This window comes from Stenella coeruleoalba (genome assembly GCF_951394435.1).
Source record: "Stenella coeruleoalba genome assembly, chromosome: 11".
Classification (NCBI taxonomy): domain Eukaryota; kingdom Metazoa; phylum Chordata; class Mammalia; order Artiodactyla; family Delphinidae; genus Stenella; species Stenella coeruleoalba.
The window spans coordinates 95,315,355-95,333,243 of record NC_137157.1 but is presented as its reverse complement, the minus strand read 5'-3'; the positions used below and the strand labels follow the sequence as shown (position 1 = coordinate 95,333,243).

At 38.4% G+C, this 17,889-nt stretch overlaps 1 protein-coding gene across 6 annotated transcripts in view; it reads right to left on the bottom strand.

Moving 5' to 3' along the window:
- Positions 1 to 16,274, bottom strand: part of LOC307194056 (scavenger receptor cysteine-rich type 1 protein M130) — a 35,938-nt gene extending 19,664 nt beyond the window's left edge. For 4 of the 6 annotated variants that reach the window (XM_079936856.1, XM_079936854.1, XM_079936853.1 and 1 more), the window contains exons 1-5: positions 14,952 to 15,677; positions 13,990 to 14,310; positions 10,682 to 11,002; positions 8,422 to 8,742; positions 7,579 to 7,899 (exon numbers count right to left, since the gene is read on the bottom strand). In XM_079936856.1, the coding sequence (XP_079792982.1) occupies positions 7,579 to 7,899; positions 8,422 to 8,742; positions 10,682 to 11,002; positions 13,990 to 14,310; positions 14,952 to 15,204 (1,537 nt within the window). In that variant the 5' untranslated portion in view covers positions 15,205 to 15,677. Of the gene's footprint in view, positions 1 to 7,578; positions 7,900 to 8,421; positions 8,743 to 10,681; positions 11,003 to 13,989; positions 14,311 to 14,951; positions 15,678 to 16,180 lie in introns of those variants that run through there. The other 2 variants (XM_079936858.1, XM_079936857.1) reach the window with 1 other exon arrangement.
- Between the last annotated feature and the right edge of the window lie 1,615 nt (positions 16,275 to 17,889).

The window sequence follows — 17,889 nt, the reverse complement described above, 5'->3', positions numbered from 1 at the left end:
CCATATTTATAGTTACTTTGATGTAATTTGTCATCATATGTCATGTAGACTTTTTATTTATTTATTTAATTTATTTATTTTTGGCTGCGTTGGGTCTTCGTTGCTGCACGCGGGCTTTTCTCTAGTTGCGGCGAGCGGGGGCTACTCTTCGTTGTGGTGCACGGGCTTCTCATTGCAGTGGCTTCTCTTGTTGCGGAGCACAGGCTCTAGGTACATGGTCTTCAGTAGTTGTGGCTCATGGGCTCTAGAGCGCAGGCGCAGTAGTTGTGGCGCACGGGCGTAGTTGCCCCGCGGCATGTGGGATCTTAGTTCCCCAACCAGGGATCGAACCCGTGTCCCCTGCATTGGCAGGCGGATTCTTAACCACTATGCCACCAGGGAAGCCCTGTCGTGTAGACTTTTGCAATAGCTTCCTAAGTGGTCTCCTAGCTTCTAAATCCTCTTTCCAATACATCTACACCATGACCATGAGTGTATTATTAAAGTTCAAATATTTTCACGTAATTTCTTTGTCTTCAAGGTAAGTCGGTGTTTCTTTACTACTTATATAATAATTTATCTTTTTAACAAATATTATTAAGAACCTACAATATTTCAGGCATTTGGATGGGCACAGAGTTCAGTCTATCAGTGAGGATAGATAATTCTAATACTACTAATAATAATCATAACCACAGTAGCTAACATGTATTGATCACTTGCTGTGTAATTCCCATGAGGGAGTAGATATTATTATTATCACCATTTTTTTCTTTTGAGGAAATTGCAGCACAGAGAGCTTTGGCAGCTTCCCCAATATCACCCATCTATTCAAATTAAGGGGGGATAATAAGCATTGTTTTCTTAGCATACTTGAAAATACTCTATGATGTCACCTGAAAAGCCTTAACATCTATTACTCTACCAATCATACTGGATACCTCAGCCTAAATGTGCTTTCTCAAGCTTCTGTACCTCTGCAGACACTTTTCTCTCTACTTATTATGTATTTCCCAACCTTATGTACCTGGGGAAAAATGACTTCTTTTCAAGGCTGCTCAGTTTCTCATTAATTGCTCTCTCCTTCAAGAACACATAATTTAGTAGAAGATACACATGTTCAAATAATAATTTGAGTCCAAAACTAGATACATATTTTAGATACAAAACTAACAAATGAAGGAGTCACCAGCTCTATTAAATCTGAACTGAGTTTGATAAAAAGATGAGGAGTTTGCCAAGTAAATAATGTGTGATACGGCATTTAAAGAATACAGTCATGAAATAGCATGATGTAATTGAGAAATTATGGATAATTTACCATGGTTGGAATTTAAAACGTAAAGAAAAGACACACCAGAAATAAAGCTGAAGAAATGGGGCTCAGGTTTTAAGGACATTCTTTGCCGGGTTGAGAGCACACTCATCAAGATAAGTGTGAGTTTCTTTTAACATATTCAGCGGTAATTCAAGTTACGTGTGAGATACAAACTATTTCCTTTAATTTATCTTAAAAGAGAGGAAAGAAAGGAAATGCATATGAAATTGGACTTTCTAAAAGGTATAAGTCTTTTAGAGATGCCTGCTGTTAGATATCACTAATTTTTACGATCCCTCAACATTACTATCAGCATGACACAGATATACTATCAGCCCTCGCCAATTTCCTAAAGTGTTCTAGATCTTACTATATTCTCTATTATAGAAGCATAAAATAACTCAGCACGCAAAAATTTCACCACTTATCCATTAAATATGTACAAAGCAAGTTCTATCCAAATTTGAGTTGAAGAACACGTTGCTTTCTAAACACAGCTAAGACTTTAAAGCAAATAATGCCTCTACAACACAAATAATACGATTCTTGAGTCAAGTCCTTGATTTAATCTTGTTGAATCATTATTTGAGCATGAAATTCCTCCAAGATATCATTAGCTAATATTCATATAATCCTATTCCACTTTTGGACAGACCTAAACCTTGGAATAAAAACAGTTTCTTAGATTGAGCCGAATTCAGCTTTCTTTTAACCTCTTGCTCTCTCATCTAGATCAATCTCGAACAAAATAAAACACAACCAGTGAAAAAACAACCTCCCCCCAACCAAAAAAAAGCAAAAACAAATAACTTTCTCTTTAATGGTGAAAACCTGTGAAGCACTTGAAAACAAGTCCCTTCTGTAAGTATCCTCTTATTTCCTTTGTCATAAAATATTTGAGTTCAGGGCAAAAGAGAAATTCTTCCACCCAGTAATGTCTTGGAGACTGTATCCTCAGCCTTTATTTCATGAATCTGCTTGTAACACATTAATCTGTACCACAGATTGGCTTCCTTATACCATTTACTCTGTGTACATGGTTAGAATATTGGTAATTTACCCCTTTAAGGGATTTTTTTTTTCCTGTTAAACCTATGAGTGCATTTTAACATAAAAGCCATTAATTGAATTTTTGTGCCTGGATTTAGCTCCTTTAATCAATAAGTTAAACTTTCCCTGACATCAGTAACTAAATCTGTATCCATTTCTTTCTGTAGAAATGAAGAAATGAAGAAATGGAGAAATGAAGAACAAATATAAGAAATAATTAATTAGAGTTACTTCCTTTCGTTTAGTAATAGATAAAATACACAATATGCTTTAAAGAAGCATTGATACATTTTCATCATTTATTCCTTTCCAGACTCTGAAGAAGTATAAATCATTCTAGTCTCAAAATTATTTTTTAGACTTTAGTAAAATAAAACACAACTCAAATGAACTATTTCTTAGGTTCAGATGTCCTCTACAGCAAATATACAGTCATCACAAACAAAATGTCCGGGATTCAAAGCAATTTTGTGGCCAAAATTCTTAGACTTCTTTGTAGCTGGCTTGTCTAAACTACGTGTCAGGGATAAATTGTTACTTTGTCTTTCTAGTCTTCCAGCTTTACTTAGTTCTGGCCCCTATCAGCCATAAAACCTTGTGCTTTATAAAAGTCTAAGAATTTGAACAGATTATGGAATTCGTAGTTTGAACTTGACAGGCACAGAGACGGTATTTCCATAATTTTTTTCCTGGAAATCTTCTGAAAGTATCAAGTAAATCAAAAAATAAAATTACAAACTCTATTTCTAGAAAAACAAGGAGAGAGCTAAAATCTAGGCCCCAAAATAAGTATTAATAGAAGAGCTTCCAAAAAGCTACAGAAATATAGTAAGAGAGTTTACAAAAGGAAGCAAAGTGCACATACGGCAGATAGCAAACAAAAATATAATTTTGTAAAGAGAGGGGCCCACCTTAAGTTGCAGATTAATGCTATGTGCGATTTCTATTATAGGTGGCTTAATAGAATCCTAAATAATTCAGAATGTGTTATCGTAAGTGAGGTACTCTAGTAATAAAATCTAAATTTTGGATGTGGTTGAATGGAATTCATGGGCAGAATATACTAATGACTCAGATATTGTAGGCCGGAAAGCTAATAAGTCATGTTATCCATGGTAAGATATTTGGACAAATGTCACCTTGAAAAGAAAACCACGTGCTTACTAAAGCCGAAAACTTTGAGAACATACTGGGAAAAGTGTAAAAAAAGAAAAGTATACTTTTATAAAGGTATAAAGAAAGAAAAATATCAGAATGTTGACATGGCATGAATCCTCCTTGCCACTTTTAACACTTGAGAGAGAGGTAAGCTCAGTCTAGAAGAAGCTAGACTGCAAGAAGAAATGGAAGGATAAATACTAATTTCGTGAGGGAGTGGCCAATAAATTAAGAGGAAGGGCCTGGTCACAGGACAGATCAAAGTACGTAATTGATTCTTTGTTGCTGCCTTCACATGGCATTGGGTTAAAGCAAACAGACTAGAAGCCTACTAAGTTTGGAGAGAATTTTTTGCTCACTTTGAGGGCAGCCGACGTCGGCTAATGATTACTCAACCCTAAAAGCGATCCAAGGGTCCCTAAATCAGTATCAGCAGAGAGTGGGTTGTGAAAGCTGTGCAGCCCCCGGACAGGTATACTCTCCAAACTGAACTTAGAATTGACTATGAGAAAGACGCACTAGGAAGTACTGCCCTGAGAAGAGCACCTGGGCTCATGAAGGACAGCGCGCAGAGAGCAGCTTCTCAGAGGGCAGAACCTGGTCTATCTAACTGGCTCACCAACACATTTCGTCACTTGCAGGGCAACTCATTATCCTTGTCCAGTAGCATTTGATAAATTACTGCAGAAGAACAACTCTAGGTGTTTCTTGGTGACCACAGCACCACCCAAACAGCCTTAAACTTCTTACCTATTTGACTTATTTTAAATGAGAAAAAAAATGTTTTTTTCTTTAGCCACTCAGGTGGTATTTCTTGTAGTTGCCGCTGAACTTCATACTAATTAAATAAAATAAATTAATAGGAAAATAGACAACCCCTTCTAAATTTAGAAGGAAATTATCAGACATACAAACATGCTTAGACATTCCCAAACACATGCAAAGGCCCCATAAAGGTCATAGAGTGAAATATGTTTTCAGTTGTAGCATATTACACGACAATAAATATTATGTCATATATAATTATGACAACATAATAACGCATAATATGACTAAATTAAGGTCAAATACATCTCCCATTTCAAAAAAGTAACTCTATCAGAGTCCTTTTCAACATAAATCCCAATTCTATTATGAGTACAAGTGATGTACCTGGAACAAAATTATTTGTAAAGGTTGAAAGTAAGAGAATAGAAAATAAAGCAACAGGTGAGATATTAACATCAGACAAATTTGATTCAGAACAAAAATTTGGGGGGAATTTCCTGGCGGTCCAGTAGTTAGGACTCCTCGCTTTCACTGCCGAGGGCGCAGGTTCAATCCCTGGTCGGAGAACTAAGATCCCACAAGCTGTGTGGCATAGCCAGAAAAAAAAAATTGTTCAACCATAAAAGATGGAAACCTTATAATACTAAAAAGAGCAATTCACAATGACCACATAACAGTCATAGGAAGTTCTGTGTCCCAGATTCACAGAGCATCAATTCATCAATTATACGATATAGCTACTGGTACACTCAGTGGAAAACCTATAACCTCAAATGGTTATATTAATAAACAGGAAAGAATCAAAATTAATTAAGCATCCAACTTGAGAAGTTAAGTCTCATATCGGGCTCCCAGCCCAGGGATCCTGCACCAGGAAGACAAGCGCAGGGGTCCTGCACCCCCAGAACGTTTGGCTTTGAAGGCCAGCAGGGCTTACTTTTGGGAGAGCCGAGGGTTGTGGGAAATAGAGACTCCACTCATAAAGGACACACACAAAATCTCACCCTCTCCGGGACACAGGGCAGAAGCAGTAATTTGAAAGAAGCCTGGGTCAGAACCACCTGCTGACCTTGGAGAGCCCCCCGGAGAGGCAGGAGGTGACTGGAGTTCACCCTGAGAACATAGACACTGGCAGCAGTCATTTTGGGGAGCTCATTCTACCACAAGGATACTGGTGTTAGAAAAAGTCATTTTTGGAATCCTCTCTTCAGCTTATTAGCACCAGGACTCAGACCCACTCACCAGCCTGTCAGCACCAGTACTGTGAGACCAACCAATTTATCAGGCAGCAACACCCCTCCCCCACTACTGCCCCTACCAGCAGGCAGGCTTCCTTGAGACATCCTGAGCCCACAGCTACCCTGGAACATGGCCCTGCCCACCAGAGGGCCCAGGACCCAGCCCCACACGACCGTGGGCTGGCACTAGCGTAGGGACCACTAGGGCCCTGCAGCCAGAGCCCCTGGGACCCGGCTCCACCCACCAGAGGGCTGGTGCTGGCCCTGGGACAAGCCTTATCCCCCAGTGGACAGACCCCAGCCCTAGGACCACCGTAGCCCCACAGCCTGCCTTGTCAGGACACAGCCCACCCACCAGGAGGCCAGTACCAGCACCTCTGGGACCCTGGCCCTGTCCATCAGCAGGCCAACACCAGCTCTGGGATTCCTGGGCCCTATAGCTGGGACCCCAGGACCTGTCTACTTTCCAGTGGCTGGCATTAGCCCCAGGACATGGCTTCATGCATCAGTAGGTGGGCACCAGCCCCAGGATCCCTTGGACATTGGTCCCACTGACAAGCAGGTGGACACCAACGCTGAGACATGTTGGACCCCTCAGCCATCTGCCCCAGGAACCAGCTCCACTCACCAGCAGGCCAACACTAGCTTTGGGACACCCCGGAACCCACAGCCAGCCATGTCAGGAAAAAGCTCTACCCACCAGCAGTATGACACTAGATCTGAGAACTCTGGCTCTGCAATCACCCATTGTAGAACCTGGCTCAACCCACAGTGAAACAGCACTAGTCCTGGGACACCCCTGGTCTCTGCAGCCAGCTACCCCATGCCAAACACATCAGAAGGACTTGTGCAGTCAACATGGGGGGCAACCCTAGAGCATATAGCTCTGGTGACCAGAGGGGAGTGCGCTGCTGAAAGCATAGGACATTTCCCACAAAAGGCCATTTCTCTAAGTTTGGGAAATGTAACCAATCTACCAGATATGTAGAACTGAAAACAGCAAGTTAGGCAAAATAAGGCAACAGAGGAACATACTGCAAACAAAGGAACAAGATAAAACCCCAGAATAAGAACAAAGTGAAGTGCAGATAGGCAATCTACCTGATATCAAACGCAATGGTGAAAAGCTGAAAGCATTTCCTCTAAGATCAGGAACAAAGGCAAGGATGCCCACTCTTGCCATTTTTATTCAACATAGTATCTAAAGTTCTAGGAACAGCAATCTGACAAGAGAAAGAAATAGAAGGAATCTAAACTGGAAAGGAAGAAGTAATACTGTCACTGTTTGCAGATGACATGATACTGTATATAGAAAGTCCTAAAGACGCCGCCAAAAAACTACTAGAACTCATCAACAAATTCAGTAAAGTTGCAGGATACAAAATTAATATACAGAAATCTGTTGCATTTCTATGCACTAACAATGAACTATCAGAAAGAGAAATTAAGGAAACAATACCATTTACCATCACATAAAAAAGAATAAAATAACTAGGAATAAACCTACCTAAGGAAGCAAAAGACCTGTACTCAGAAAACTATGACACTAATGAAAGAAATTGAAGATGACTCAAACAGGTGGAAGGATATACTATGTTTCTGGACTGGAAGAATCAATATGGTTAAAATGACCATACTACCCAAAGCAATCTACAAATTTAATGCAATCCCTATCAAATTACCAATGGCATTTTTTTCACACAACTAAACAATAAATTTAAAATTTGTATGGAAACACAGAAGACCCCAAATAGCCAAAGACAATCTTGAGAAAGAAGAACGGAGCTGGAGGAATCAGGATCCTTGACTTCAGACTATACTACAAAGCTACAATCAACAAAAGAGTATGGTACTGGCACGAAAACAGACACATAGATCAATAGAACAGGATAGACAGCCCAGAAATAAATCCATGCACCTATGATCATCTAATCTATGACTAAGGAGGCAAGACTATACAATGGAGAAAAGACAGTCTCTTCAATAAGTGGTGCTGGGAAAACTGGACAGCTACATGTAAAAGAATAACATTGGAATGCAACTTAACACGTTGATTGAAAGTCTTACCTGAGCAGGTAACTCTGGCTTCATCATAGTGATCACAACTAAGTCCACCCCATTGCCAATTCTTGCAGTCCCAAAGAGAAGTTTCATTTCCATTACAGCTGCTTAAAAACAGCCATGTGTTTGTTGCCTTAATTTTGGAATAAACTTGATAGGATGTTTTGAGTGCAGATCCACATCCCAGCTGCGTGCAAACCACATCAGCTTCTTTCAGTCCCCAGCCTCTGTCACACACTTTCCCTATCAATTTCTGAATTTCCACCTCCACTGTCCCAGCACAGTGACTGCCTCCACCTTTAAGTCTCAGTTCCAGATCTGATCCATCTGCAAAAGAAGCATAAACTTAGGCCATAGATACATACGGAGGTTAGCTCCCAAAGGGTATCTTAAAAATCTTCTTCCTTCCCAGATACTGAGACACTGAAAATTCTGGCTTACCCATCTCCTGGCTTTTTGAAGAGTCAGTATAAACCATGAATTTGGTTAGAAATGGGATTACAGTTTCAAAACTTAATAAAAATTGTCAGTGACTAAAAAATATGAGCAAATCAGATATAAAGAAAAGACTTATATCATTTTGTCTTTTGGAGCTCCAGGTAGATTTAGAATTTGAAATGTGGTCCCTAACAGCAGTAGGAAAAATTATTATAGAAAATAGAGTCAGACAACCCACCAAACTAGTCATATAAAGAATGTGTTAAAGATTCTTCACAACAGTAAAAGAATTCCCAACAAGGAAATTATTAGATATTTCTCTCTCTCACATCTCACACCTATTCCTACTCCTAAAGAACACAGGTCCTTCCTCCTCTGTTTTTCTTTTTGTTCTGTTTTGTTTTAACTTACCAGAACATATCACACCAGCATCTTCATTATGATTGCAATAATGCTTTCCCCATTCTTGGTGTTTACATTGCCAGAGAGCAGACTCATGTCCATGGCAGGAAACACTGTCAAGCCAAATGTGTCCAACTCCTTCACTGGCGTTGACTCGACCAATGGCAGTGACGGCAGTTGGACATCCCAGTTGCTTACACGCCACAGCGGCATCGTTACTATCCCAGCCATCATCACACACTGTCCCCCATTCTCCTTGGAATTTCACTTCTAATCTTCCTGAACATTCAGTGACTCCATCTACCAGTCTCAGGCTCAGGTCTGCTCCCTCTGTAAGAGGGAAACAAAACAAGTCAGTGATAAAGAAACAAGAATGAAGGTGCTCTAAACAGCGGTACCTGAGATGAGTTAAGGGGGGAGATATAAGGAGAGATAGAGAAAACAGTGATATATTACCACTGAAAATCGTTAAAGATGGAAGGAGGAGTGGATCAGGCAAGAAGACAGGACTTTCTACGGATTGGAAGTTTGGGACTAGCAGACGCAAACTGTTATATATAGAACGGATAAACAACAAGGTCCTATTGTATAGCACAGAGAACTATATTCAATATCTTGTACTAAACCATAATGGAAAAGATCAATCAATCAATAAAAATTAAAAAAACAAAAAAGAAGACGGGGCTTTTCACTATGGAGAGCATGCATTATAGGAAGAGTTCCTAACAGGAGGCCCAGGGACTGAAATTTATCTAGAGATTCGCTTGTTTGATCACCGCAGATTTTTCGTTGGAATTGTTTGGTTTTTTCCCTTTTAAATATATGTTTGCAGGTGTCTAGCTGGGACCTACACACTCCTGTTTGCCTCAATACTCAATACTCACTTTTGCCTCTGACTTCATTGTCTACCCAGACTACCTGGTTTGTATTACATGCCTGACCCCTTTCTGACCACTTCTGTAGTTGAAACGCAAAGCAAAGAGAAAAGGGACCTCACCATTACTACTTTCAACTTCCCCCAATCAATATTCCTCAAAGAACAGAACTTGATTCTAAGTAATATCCTATAATAAATAAATTGCTTTTTTCCTCAGGCAGTTTTGGTTCTTGTTGTCACAGTGCTGTTTATTGTGATTACTCAGGATGTATAAAACACACTGAGAAGAAACGTGCTGATTGGGGACCTAGAAAGATTTTGATGGGTAAAGGGAAACAGAAGGTACATACTGTGTTTTTTCTATGCCAAATCCCTTTCACTTTCTCCAGCTAACAGAATCCATCTTTTCTGTAGGAATCCCATCCTTTGTGGTTTAGACTATAGATGGTCACATTATTCAACAAGAAAAAAGCCAATTTGGGAATTCCCTGGCTGTCCAGTGGTTAGGACTCCGTGCTTTCACTGCTGTGACCGGGCTTCGATCCCTGGTCGGGGAACTAAGATCCCGCAAGCCGCGCAGTGCTTGGATGGAGCCAACTGTACCTCCTGGGTTTCCCGCTTTTCTGAGTCAGTATTGTCTCATTTTAAAGTTAGTTTGGATTGAATTTCCTTCATTTGAAAAAAAAATACCTGGTGAATACAGGGACATTTTTACCCTAGTTATATTTTCCTAAATATTCCCTGGGGTTCAAGACTTACTAGGTCTTCAAACTCGGCACTCAAGTGAAGAAAGGAGAGTGACAGTCTTGTACACGCAAAGCCATGTCCCTGTCCCGTAATCAAGCGTGAAACATGAAAGTTTCTAGACAGACACAGTACCTGCTCATAACATAGCACTAGCATAAATGAGGTTTTAATAGGAAACCAATGTTTTTAATCATTTGATTCTGTGAATTTAAGAAAAGGTGGGTTTAAGAAAGGGTGGGTCAAAATGGCTGAAGAGGAGACTTTTGTAGGTGGAGGGTGATAAAGGGGGTGCTCTGAAACATACAGAAAGCAAAATTTTAACCTGTTTTTAACAATTAACTTTTCTTTTCCTTTCGTTTTTTTTGGAGGGATGGGGGGAGTGGACTATTCTCTAAACACTTCCTTCTACGTTCTTGACTTGGATCTCAATTTCACTGTCATCATTCCCCCCAACCTACTTATCCTAATTACAGTTAAGGTAAAAATTCCACAGGTATCAGAACTGCATCCTGAAATGAGGTAATAATAATAAGGCGATAAAAGAAGCAGACTTCATTATGTTTTTAGGAGTTCAGCCTTTTGAGACTTTTGTCCCCTTTTTTTGTCCTCTCATGGAGAACAGAAAAAGCACAGGCCAGTCCTTACCTAAGCAAATCACTCCAGCATCCTCAGCGTGATCGCAGTTATGCTTTCCCCATCCTTCATGTTTGCAGTTCCAGAGAGCTGACTCAGTTCCATTGCATACAAGGTCATCAAACCAGATTGGTCCAGAACCCTCTCCAAAATTAGCTGAACCAGAGAAACTGACAGCACTTCCACATTCAAGTTGTTTACAAACCACAGAAGCATGATTTATGTTGAAGTTATCGTCACACACAGTGCCCCACTGTCCTTGGAATTTGACCTCTATTCTTCCTGAGCAGCGGTTTCCCCCATTCATCAGCCTCATCTCCAAATCAGATCCATCTACAGTGGAGAAAAGACCAGAATTCAGAAGTAATATTTATTCAGAAGTGATTTTAGAAAATAATATTCCTCTAGTCACTTGAGATTTGATCCTATCCTTAAAAATGATGCTTCATTTTGGATGCTGCCCCTGTTCACACTTTGGAGAATTTTAATCTTTTGAAAACCAACCAACGATTAATCTGTAAAAAAATCTTTTACAGATTAAACTTTACTTTGTGCTTTGTTTTGTTTCCTTCCATTACTGAGGCATAATAAACACTTCTATGTAGAAATAGATACGTTTGCCTCAAAGTATTTATTTAAAAAGCTTGAAAAAATAAAATGTGTTCATACTACAAAGAAGCAAAAATGAAAAACCAGTCATTTGTTGAACAGTTAAAATTTTTATTTTAATCTTTTTTTATGACCATCAGTTTAGAGCATGAATGATTGCTTGAAGTTGAATTTGAAATTAGAAAACAGGAAAAAGCAAAAAAAATGCATAAGCATGCATGACAGTTTGCAAAAGTGGTATACAAAACATTAGACATTAGGACTTCTCTAGTAGCGCAGTGGTTAAGAATCTGCCTGCCAATGCAGGGGACACAGGTTTGAGCTCTGGTCCTGGAAGATTCCACATGCTGAGGAGCAACTAAGCCCATGAGCCACAACTACTGAAGCTGCGTGCCACAGCTACTGAAGCCCGCGTGCCTAGACCCCGTGCTCCACAGCAAGAGAAGCCACAGCAATGAGAAGCCCGCACACTGCAACAAAGAGTAGCCCCTGCTCGCCCCAAGTAGCGAAAAGCCCATGCACAGCAATGAAGACCCAATGCAGCCAAAAATAAATAAACAAATTTTAAAAAAAACATTAAAAATTGGGGGAAAAAAGTTAATCAAGATAATTTATTTCTTACCAATTTTTTTCTGAATCAAAGCTTTCTTTTCCCTCCCCCGAAGCACCTGCTACCATTTTTAGCAAAGAATGGCTTTTTCATAAGGAAAATTCTCTCTATAAGCTATCCTTAGATTTTCTATGATGACTAAAATACCTGAGAAAAAGAGACTTGGGATGAAATTTTGGGACACCTAAAAACCAGAAACTGTTGGTGGTTGAATAAAATGCTTAGAAGTTCTTTTCTGAAACAGTAATTCAATTTTAAAAGCACTGAACTCCAGACAAGGACCTCTACTCAACAAGATTTTGTATCATGAATAATAATAATAGCTTACAATCAAAATGTGCATATGCTCTTCCAAACGTATTACCTATGCTATCTTCAGTCTTCACAACAACGTTAAGCATTATGTGTCATTACCACTATCTCTACTTCACAGATAAGCAAACTGAGGTTAAATAATTGACACAGGATCCAACACCCAGAAAACAGTAGAGACAATGTAAAAAAACCCGAACAAACAAAAAGCAATCTAGCACCAGAGTCTATCCTCTTTACTATTATGCATGTGATAATAATAGAATTTCCCAATGATAGAATTTCCCAAGTAGATGCTCTGAGGATTGAGCACTGACCAGGGTAGAGAATCTCAGAAATACAGACTCTGAAACCTCAGACATATGAATTCAGAAACCTCATGAAACTCCTGAGTCCCTGAGTGGCTACACATCCCTTTCTATTATTACACACCAGTTGGAGGTTTAGGTGTATAAACTTCAAAAACCAAGTTTGATTAATGTCATCCTTATATAAAGGATCCTTATGTAAAGGTATGAAAACCAGGACACGAGTTAAAAGTACTACACTGATGTCTTAGCTTAAACAGTCAACTCTACAGACAGCAATAATTATAGTAAGAGCCTGGCAAGATTTATCATCATTTTTAACTTTGCCGTAGATGTTACAGTTGTTATTTCTTATCTTTCCCTGCAAAATGATTAACAATAAAAGACAAGAAGAGAAGAAGGGGGAAGAGGAGAAGAATGGAGGAAGAGAAGGAAGAAGAAAGAGAAATGAGTTGTCTAGGTAATGAGAAGCAGTGAGCCACGAGGAAACTCATGTTAATTTTTAACACCTATTACCTACCAGTGTACCAGCAGCTTTATGTGTATTATATCATTGGGTGCTCAGAAACTGAAGTTTAGAAAGATTTAGCAACTTGCTCAAAATAATAGCATTAATGAGCAGCTGAGCAATTTTCTAGATACTAGCCTGTGTTGCTCCCATTACACCACCATGCCTGGATAGAGATTAGTCCTTTCTAAAATCAGTCCTACGGAGGAGATGATCTCTCCTAGAAAGGCTGGGTGGTGATAAAGTTGTATAAAGGTCAACGACATGAGCAAAGAGAAATTGGAAGCCCAGGAATCTGAACTGGGTCAGAAACATGACCTTGGGATTTGTCAGCAGAAATGTCTGGGCTATTGTAAGGACAAGTGAGATGAAACTTATAAAATGTTTTATAAATTAAAATTAAAACTACCTTGTAATAGTAAATGAATAGCATTGTACAGTGGAAGAAGCAATTCTACTTTGCAAAACATCCTTCCTCCAACAAAAAAGGATTAGTGCTAAGAATATTTATTTCCTGAGAGTAAGTTGATTATCAATTAATGGGCAAAAGGGTCATGATTTATGGGCCAATGCATGAAAGCTGCATTTTACGGGGAAAGGGGACAAGGAATTAACTTAGATATTATGATATTTTTATGTAGAAGTAGAAAGTTATCGTAGGATTACTTAATATGAAATTGAAGCTAGTCGCTTCCTCATTGATTGTAGTACTCAGAATCTCTTTTGATTTTTTTTAAAATATGGGCTTTGTCATGTGTTTTCTGGTCTTTTAGCAATGGATTGGGTAATTTTATACGTGGACTAGATTACTTACAGAAAACTGGCTCCCATAGATTTTTTTTAATTGTTAACCCATAGATTGTTAATTGTTAACCCATAGATTGTTAATTGTTAACCCATAGATTTTAAGTTAACCCATAGATTTTTTTTCACAAAGCATTTCATGTTAAGGCTTGACTTACGCAAGTCTTACCTGAGCAGGTGATTCCAACATCCTGTTGGTGAGTACAGTTATGCTTTCCCCACCCATCATGTTTGCAGTCCCAGAGAGCTGATTCATTCCCTCGACAAGAAACATGATCCATCCAAATGCGTCCAGAGCCTGCACTGGAATTAGCCCATCCAGTGGCTTTGATAACAGTTGGACATTCCAGCTGCCTACAAACAACGGAGACTGCGGCCAAGTCCCAGCCATTATTACACACAGTTCCCCACTCCTCCTGGACTTTCACCTCCACTCTCCCAGAACACTTGTTTTCACCAGCTGTTAGCCTCAGCTCCTTCTCTGTTCCTCCTGTAACAACAGGTAAGGGCAGCAATCGGTCAAGATCCAAAGAGCAAGTAGAAAATTATTATTCTTTCGATTACTTATTTATTTTTCAAAGCCAGATTCGAGAAATATTTCTGGACCTATCCATGGTACAACAGGAGAATGTTATTTCATTCAGTATCTCAGGCTTCAAATTAAGCAGTGACATAAACCCAGTAAATCCGGGTAATCCAATACTGTACGATCTCTTTATTTAATGGCTGATATTCTTTGTAACGTCAATCTATATATTCTCATGGATAGTTTACTATAAAAAAAGATATTACAAAATTTTATAGGGATAAGCTATGTAAGTTTCTCCAGGATCCTAAGATCTGTAGAAAGAAGGCTGAGGGTGAGGATGAAAAGGCCAGTTGTAAGGAATTTAGTGCCTACTTCACACATATATGGAAAATACCATGAATTTTTCAAATGCTAGTTAAAATCTAACTGAAACTTATTGACTCAAATGGAAATTGAAATGGAGATATTTTCCTATTATCTTCTACTTTGAAACCATGAAGCATGTTTTTAGATGCTATTTAGCCTTCAGGAGAATTATTTGCTTTTTAGTGACTCTTGCCACAGTGGGCTAAGGTTGTGAGTAAATTTGACAGTGTACTCACCAAGAGAACTGGTGACCAAACAGGCACTGAGAACTGAGACCACAGCAATAGCGAAGGGACTTAAGCGGGCAGAACATCTCCTAAATTCTGTGAAAAGACGAAAGAGAGCAAAAGTAGAGTCTTCCCAAAAAGAGGCTTTGGAGGAGACAGATAGTTTCAGAGGTTTGAGGTTAACAAAGAAGGTCAAACCAAGACAGAATATCCTTCCCCCTAAACGGCAAGGCAGGCAGGAAAAATTCGTACCCAGGATCATACAGCCTCAGTGAAGTAGCTTTGAAAACGTTCATGTTTATAGGCAATCTAGGGGTGAGGAACTAGAAGAGAGTTGGGGATGGGAAAAGCATTGCAAGATTGAGCCTTAAAACCTGGAAAACTGAAAAGGCATTGATGAAACTTAGAAGCGGGCAGTTCTCCCTTCAGGCACAGAGCAATATTCAACCACGGATACCCTTATCTCCAAGCCTACCAGATCCACATTATTAGATGGCAGGTTCCATGAGGGAATGAATTATATCTATCATGTTCACCAGTTTCACCAGTACCTGGCACAGTGCTGCTAAATAGTAGTTGAACAATACATTGGAGGAAAAAGTGACAAAGATCATATTTGAAAACCCCACTATTGGGCCTTATCTCCAAGAATAGCATAAAATGCTCTATCACTCAATTCTCCTTCTTACTCTCACCCAACAGTAATTTAAAAGTAAAAATGCTATGACAGTCACTTCTCTGCGATAACTCACTGAACTGTGCATTTATGACCTATGCTTTCATGTGGTATGTTATACCTCAGTCTAAAAGCTTGAAAAAAAAAAGAGTAAGAATGCTAAATAAGTTTAATGCATCCACATAGGTTACGAAGTAGATTTCAACACTCAGGCGTGTTATTCTACATGTCCTCTAGGGAATCCACTTTCAATCAATACGCATTCCTCCTTGTTCTATTTTTCTAACAACCGTTAGCTTCAAACTCAATACAATTCAGTTAATTTTAGTTCCTTACTTAATTGCACCTCAGCAGTTGTACAGACTTGATGTCAAATCTAATCCTTATCTTACATCTTCAATTTCGAATCTATGGGAGATAAAACGTACTGCCTTATAGACTTATTGCCCTTTGCCTATAACTTACCCTCCTGATGCCCATCACTATTAAATCAGATCCACTGACTTCCAGAATATTGCTACACTCCATTAAAGGGTAAATAGAACAAATGAGAAGCTTTTACCAGTAGATCCAGAGTTTTCATGTAGCACCATTCTGAGTTTGTCCATTCCAAAGTTTTATGATACTTAAGTCTTCTTGTATTATTCCCTAGAAATGTTCTCCTAAAGAAGAGGACCACTAAGAATTCTAAAAATCATTTCACATCCACAAAAAAACAGGAAGACTTCATAATGGAGGTGGAGTCAACCAGAAAAGGGAAGTAATTAAAAGAGCGAGGTTCTCTTTCGTGCTCATGTTTTCTTCCATTTGGGACATGAAACAACCAAAGAAAACTGAGAAACATTCACTACAGATTTATAAAAATTAAAGGGGAAATATTGACTCATATACTGTTGTTATTGAATTGAATATTTTAAATTTCTGCACTCTGTTTTGGACTAATATATTAGAAGCATAAAATAGCTATTGTTTTGTAGTTAAATTATGTCAAAAAATTAAAGTAAAATAGGCAAAATATAATTAAATCACTAAAGCTTGATTGTTATAACAACTTTTAATATTATTTGCATAATCAAATGTGTCTAATGAATAATTTTGTGCAGATTACCTATAGACAGCACTTGCATTTCTTTTCTTTCCTTTTTCAAAATTTTTATTGGAGTATAGTTGACTTACAATGTTGTGTTAGTTTCAGGTGTACAGCAAAGTGAATAAGTTATAAATATGCATATGTCCACTCTTTTTTAGAGTCTTTTCCTGTATAGGTCATTATGGAGTATTGAGAAAAGTTCCCTGTGCTCTACAGTAGGTCCTTATTTGTTATCTATTTTTTATATAGCAGTGTGTATATGTCAATCCCAATCTCACAATTTATCCCTCCTCACGCCTTACCCCCGGTAACCATAAGTTTTTTTCTACATCTGTAACTCTATTCTGTTTTGTAAATAAGTTCATTTGTAACATTTTTTTAGATTCCACAAATAAGCGATATCATATGATATTTGTCTTCCTCTATCTGACTTACTTCACTCAGTATGACAATTTCTAGGTCCATCCATGTTGCTGCAAATGGCATTATTTCATTCCTTTTTCTAATGGGATGAAGCAATAAAATTAGCCAAGACTGTTACAAATTCTACAAATTGTGAAATAAAAATTTACAAGACTTGATTTTAGCTCTAAATAAGTCAAATTCAAGTAAGAGAAATACATCTAATAGCAATAATGAACATAGTTTCAAAGCACAGTGTGAAAAATAAAGAACTAGTCATACCAACTAGAAGACAGGAACAAACAGTTAGAAAACTCTTTTCTGTGATAAGATGCTTAAATTGTATCCTAAAGTATGAGAAGCACTTTGCTAAAAGGAAAAAAGAGAAAGGGATTTAAGGTATAAGAAACAAAAAAAAATAGAAATAAAGACAATTCTCACTGGGTTTTTTTCTGCATTAGGAATAAAGGAGGTTGAATAGTATTTTTTTTCTAATTTTTATTTTATACTGGCTTATAGTTGATTTACAACGTTGTGTTAGTTTCAGGTGTGCAGCAAAGTGATTCAGTTATACATATACATATATCTATTCTTTTTCAGATTCTTTTCCTATATAGGTTACTACAAAGTATTGAATATTGTTCCATGTGCTATACAGTAGGTCCTTGTTGATTATCTATTTTATATATAATAGTGTTTATATGTTAATCCCAACCTCCTAATTTATCCCTCCCTCCCCCAACTTGTCCCTTTGGTAACCATAAGTTTGTTTTCTATGT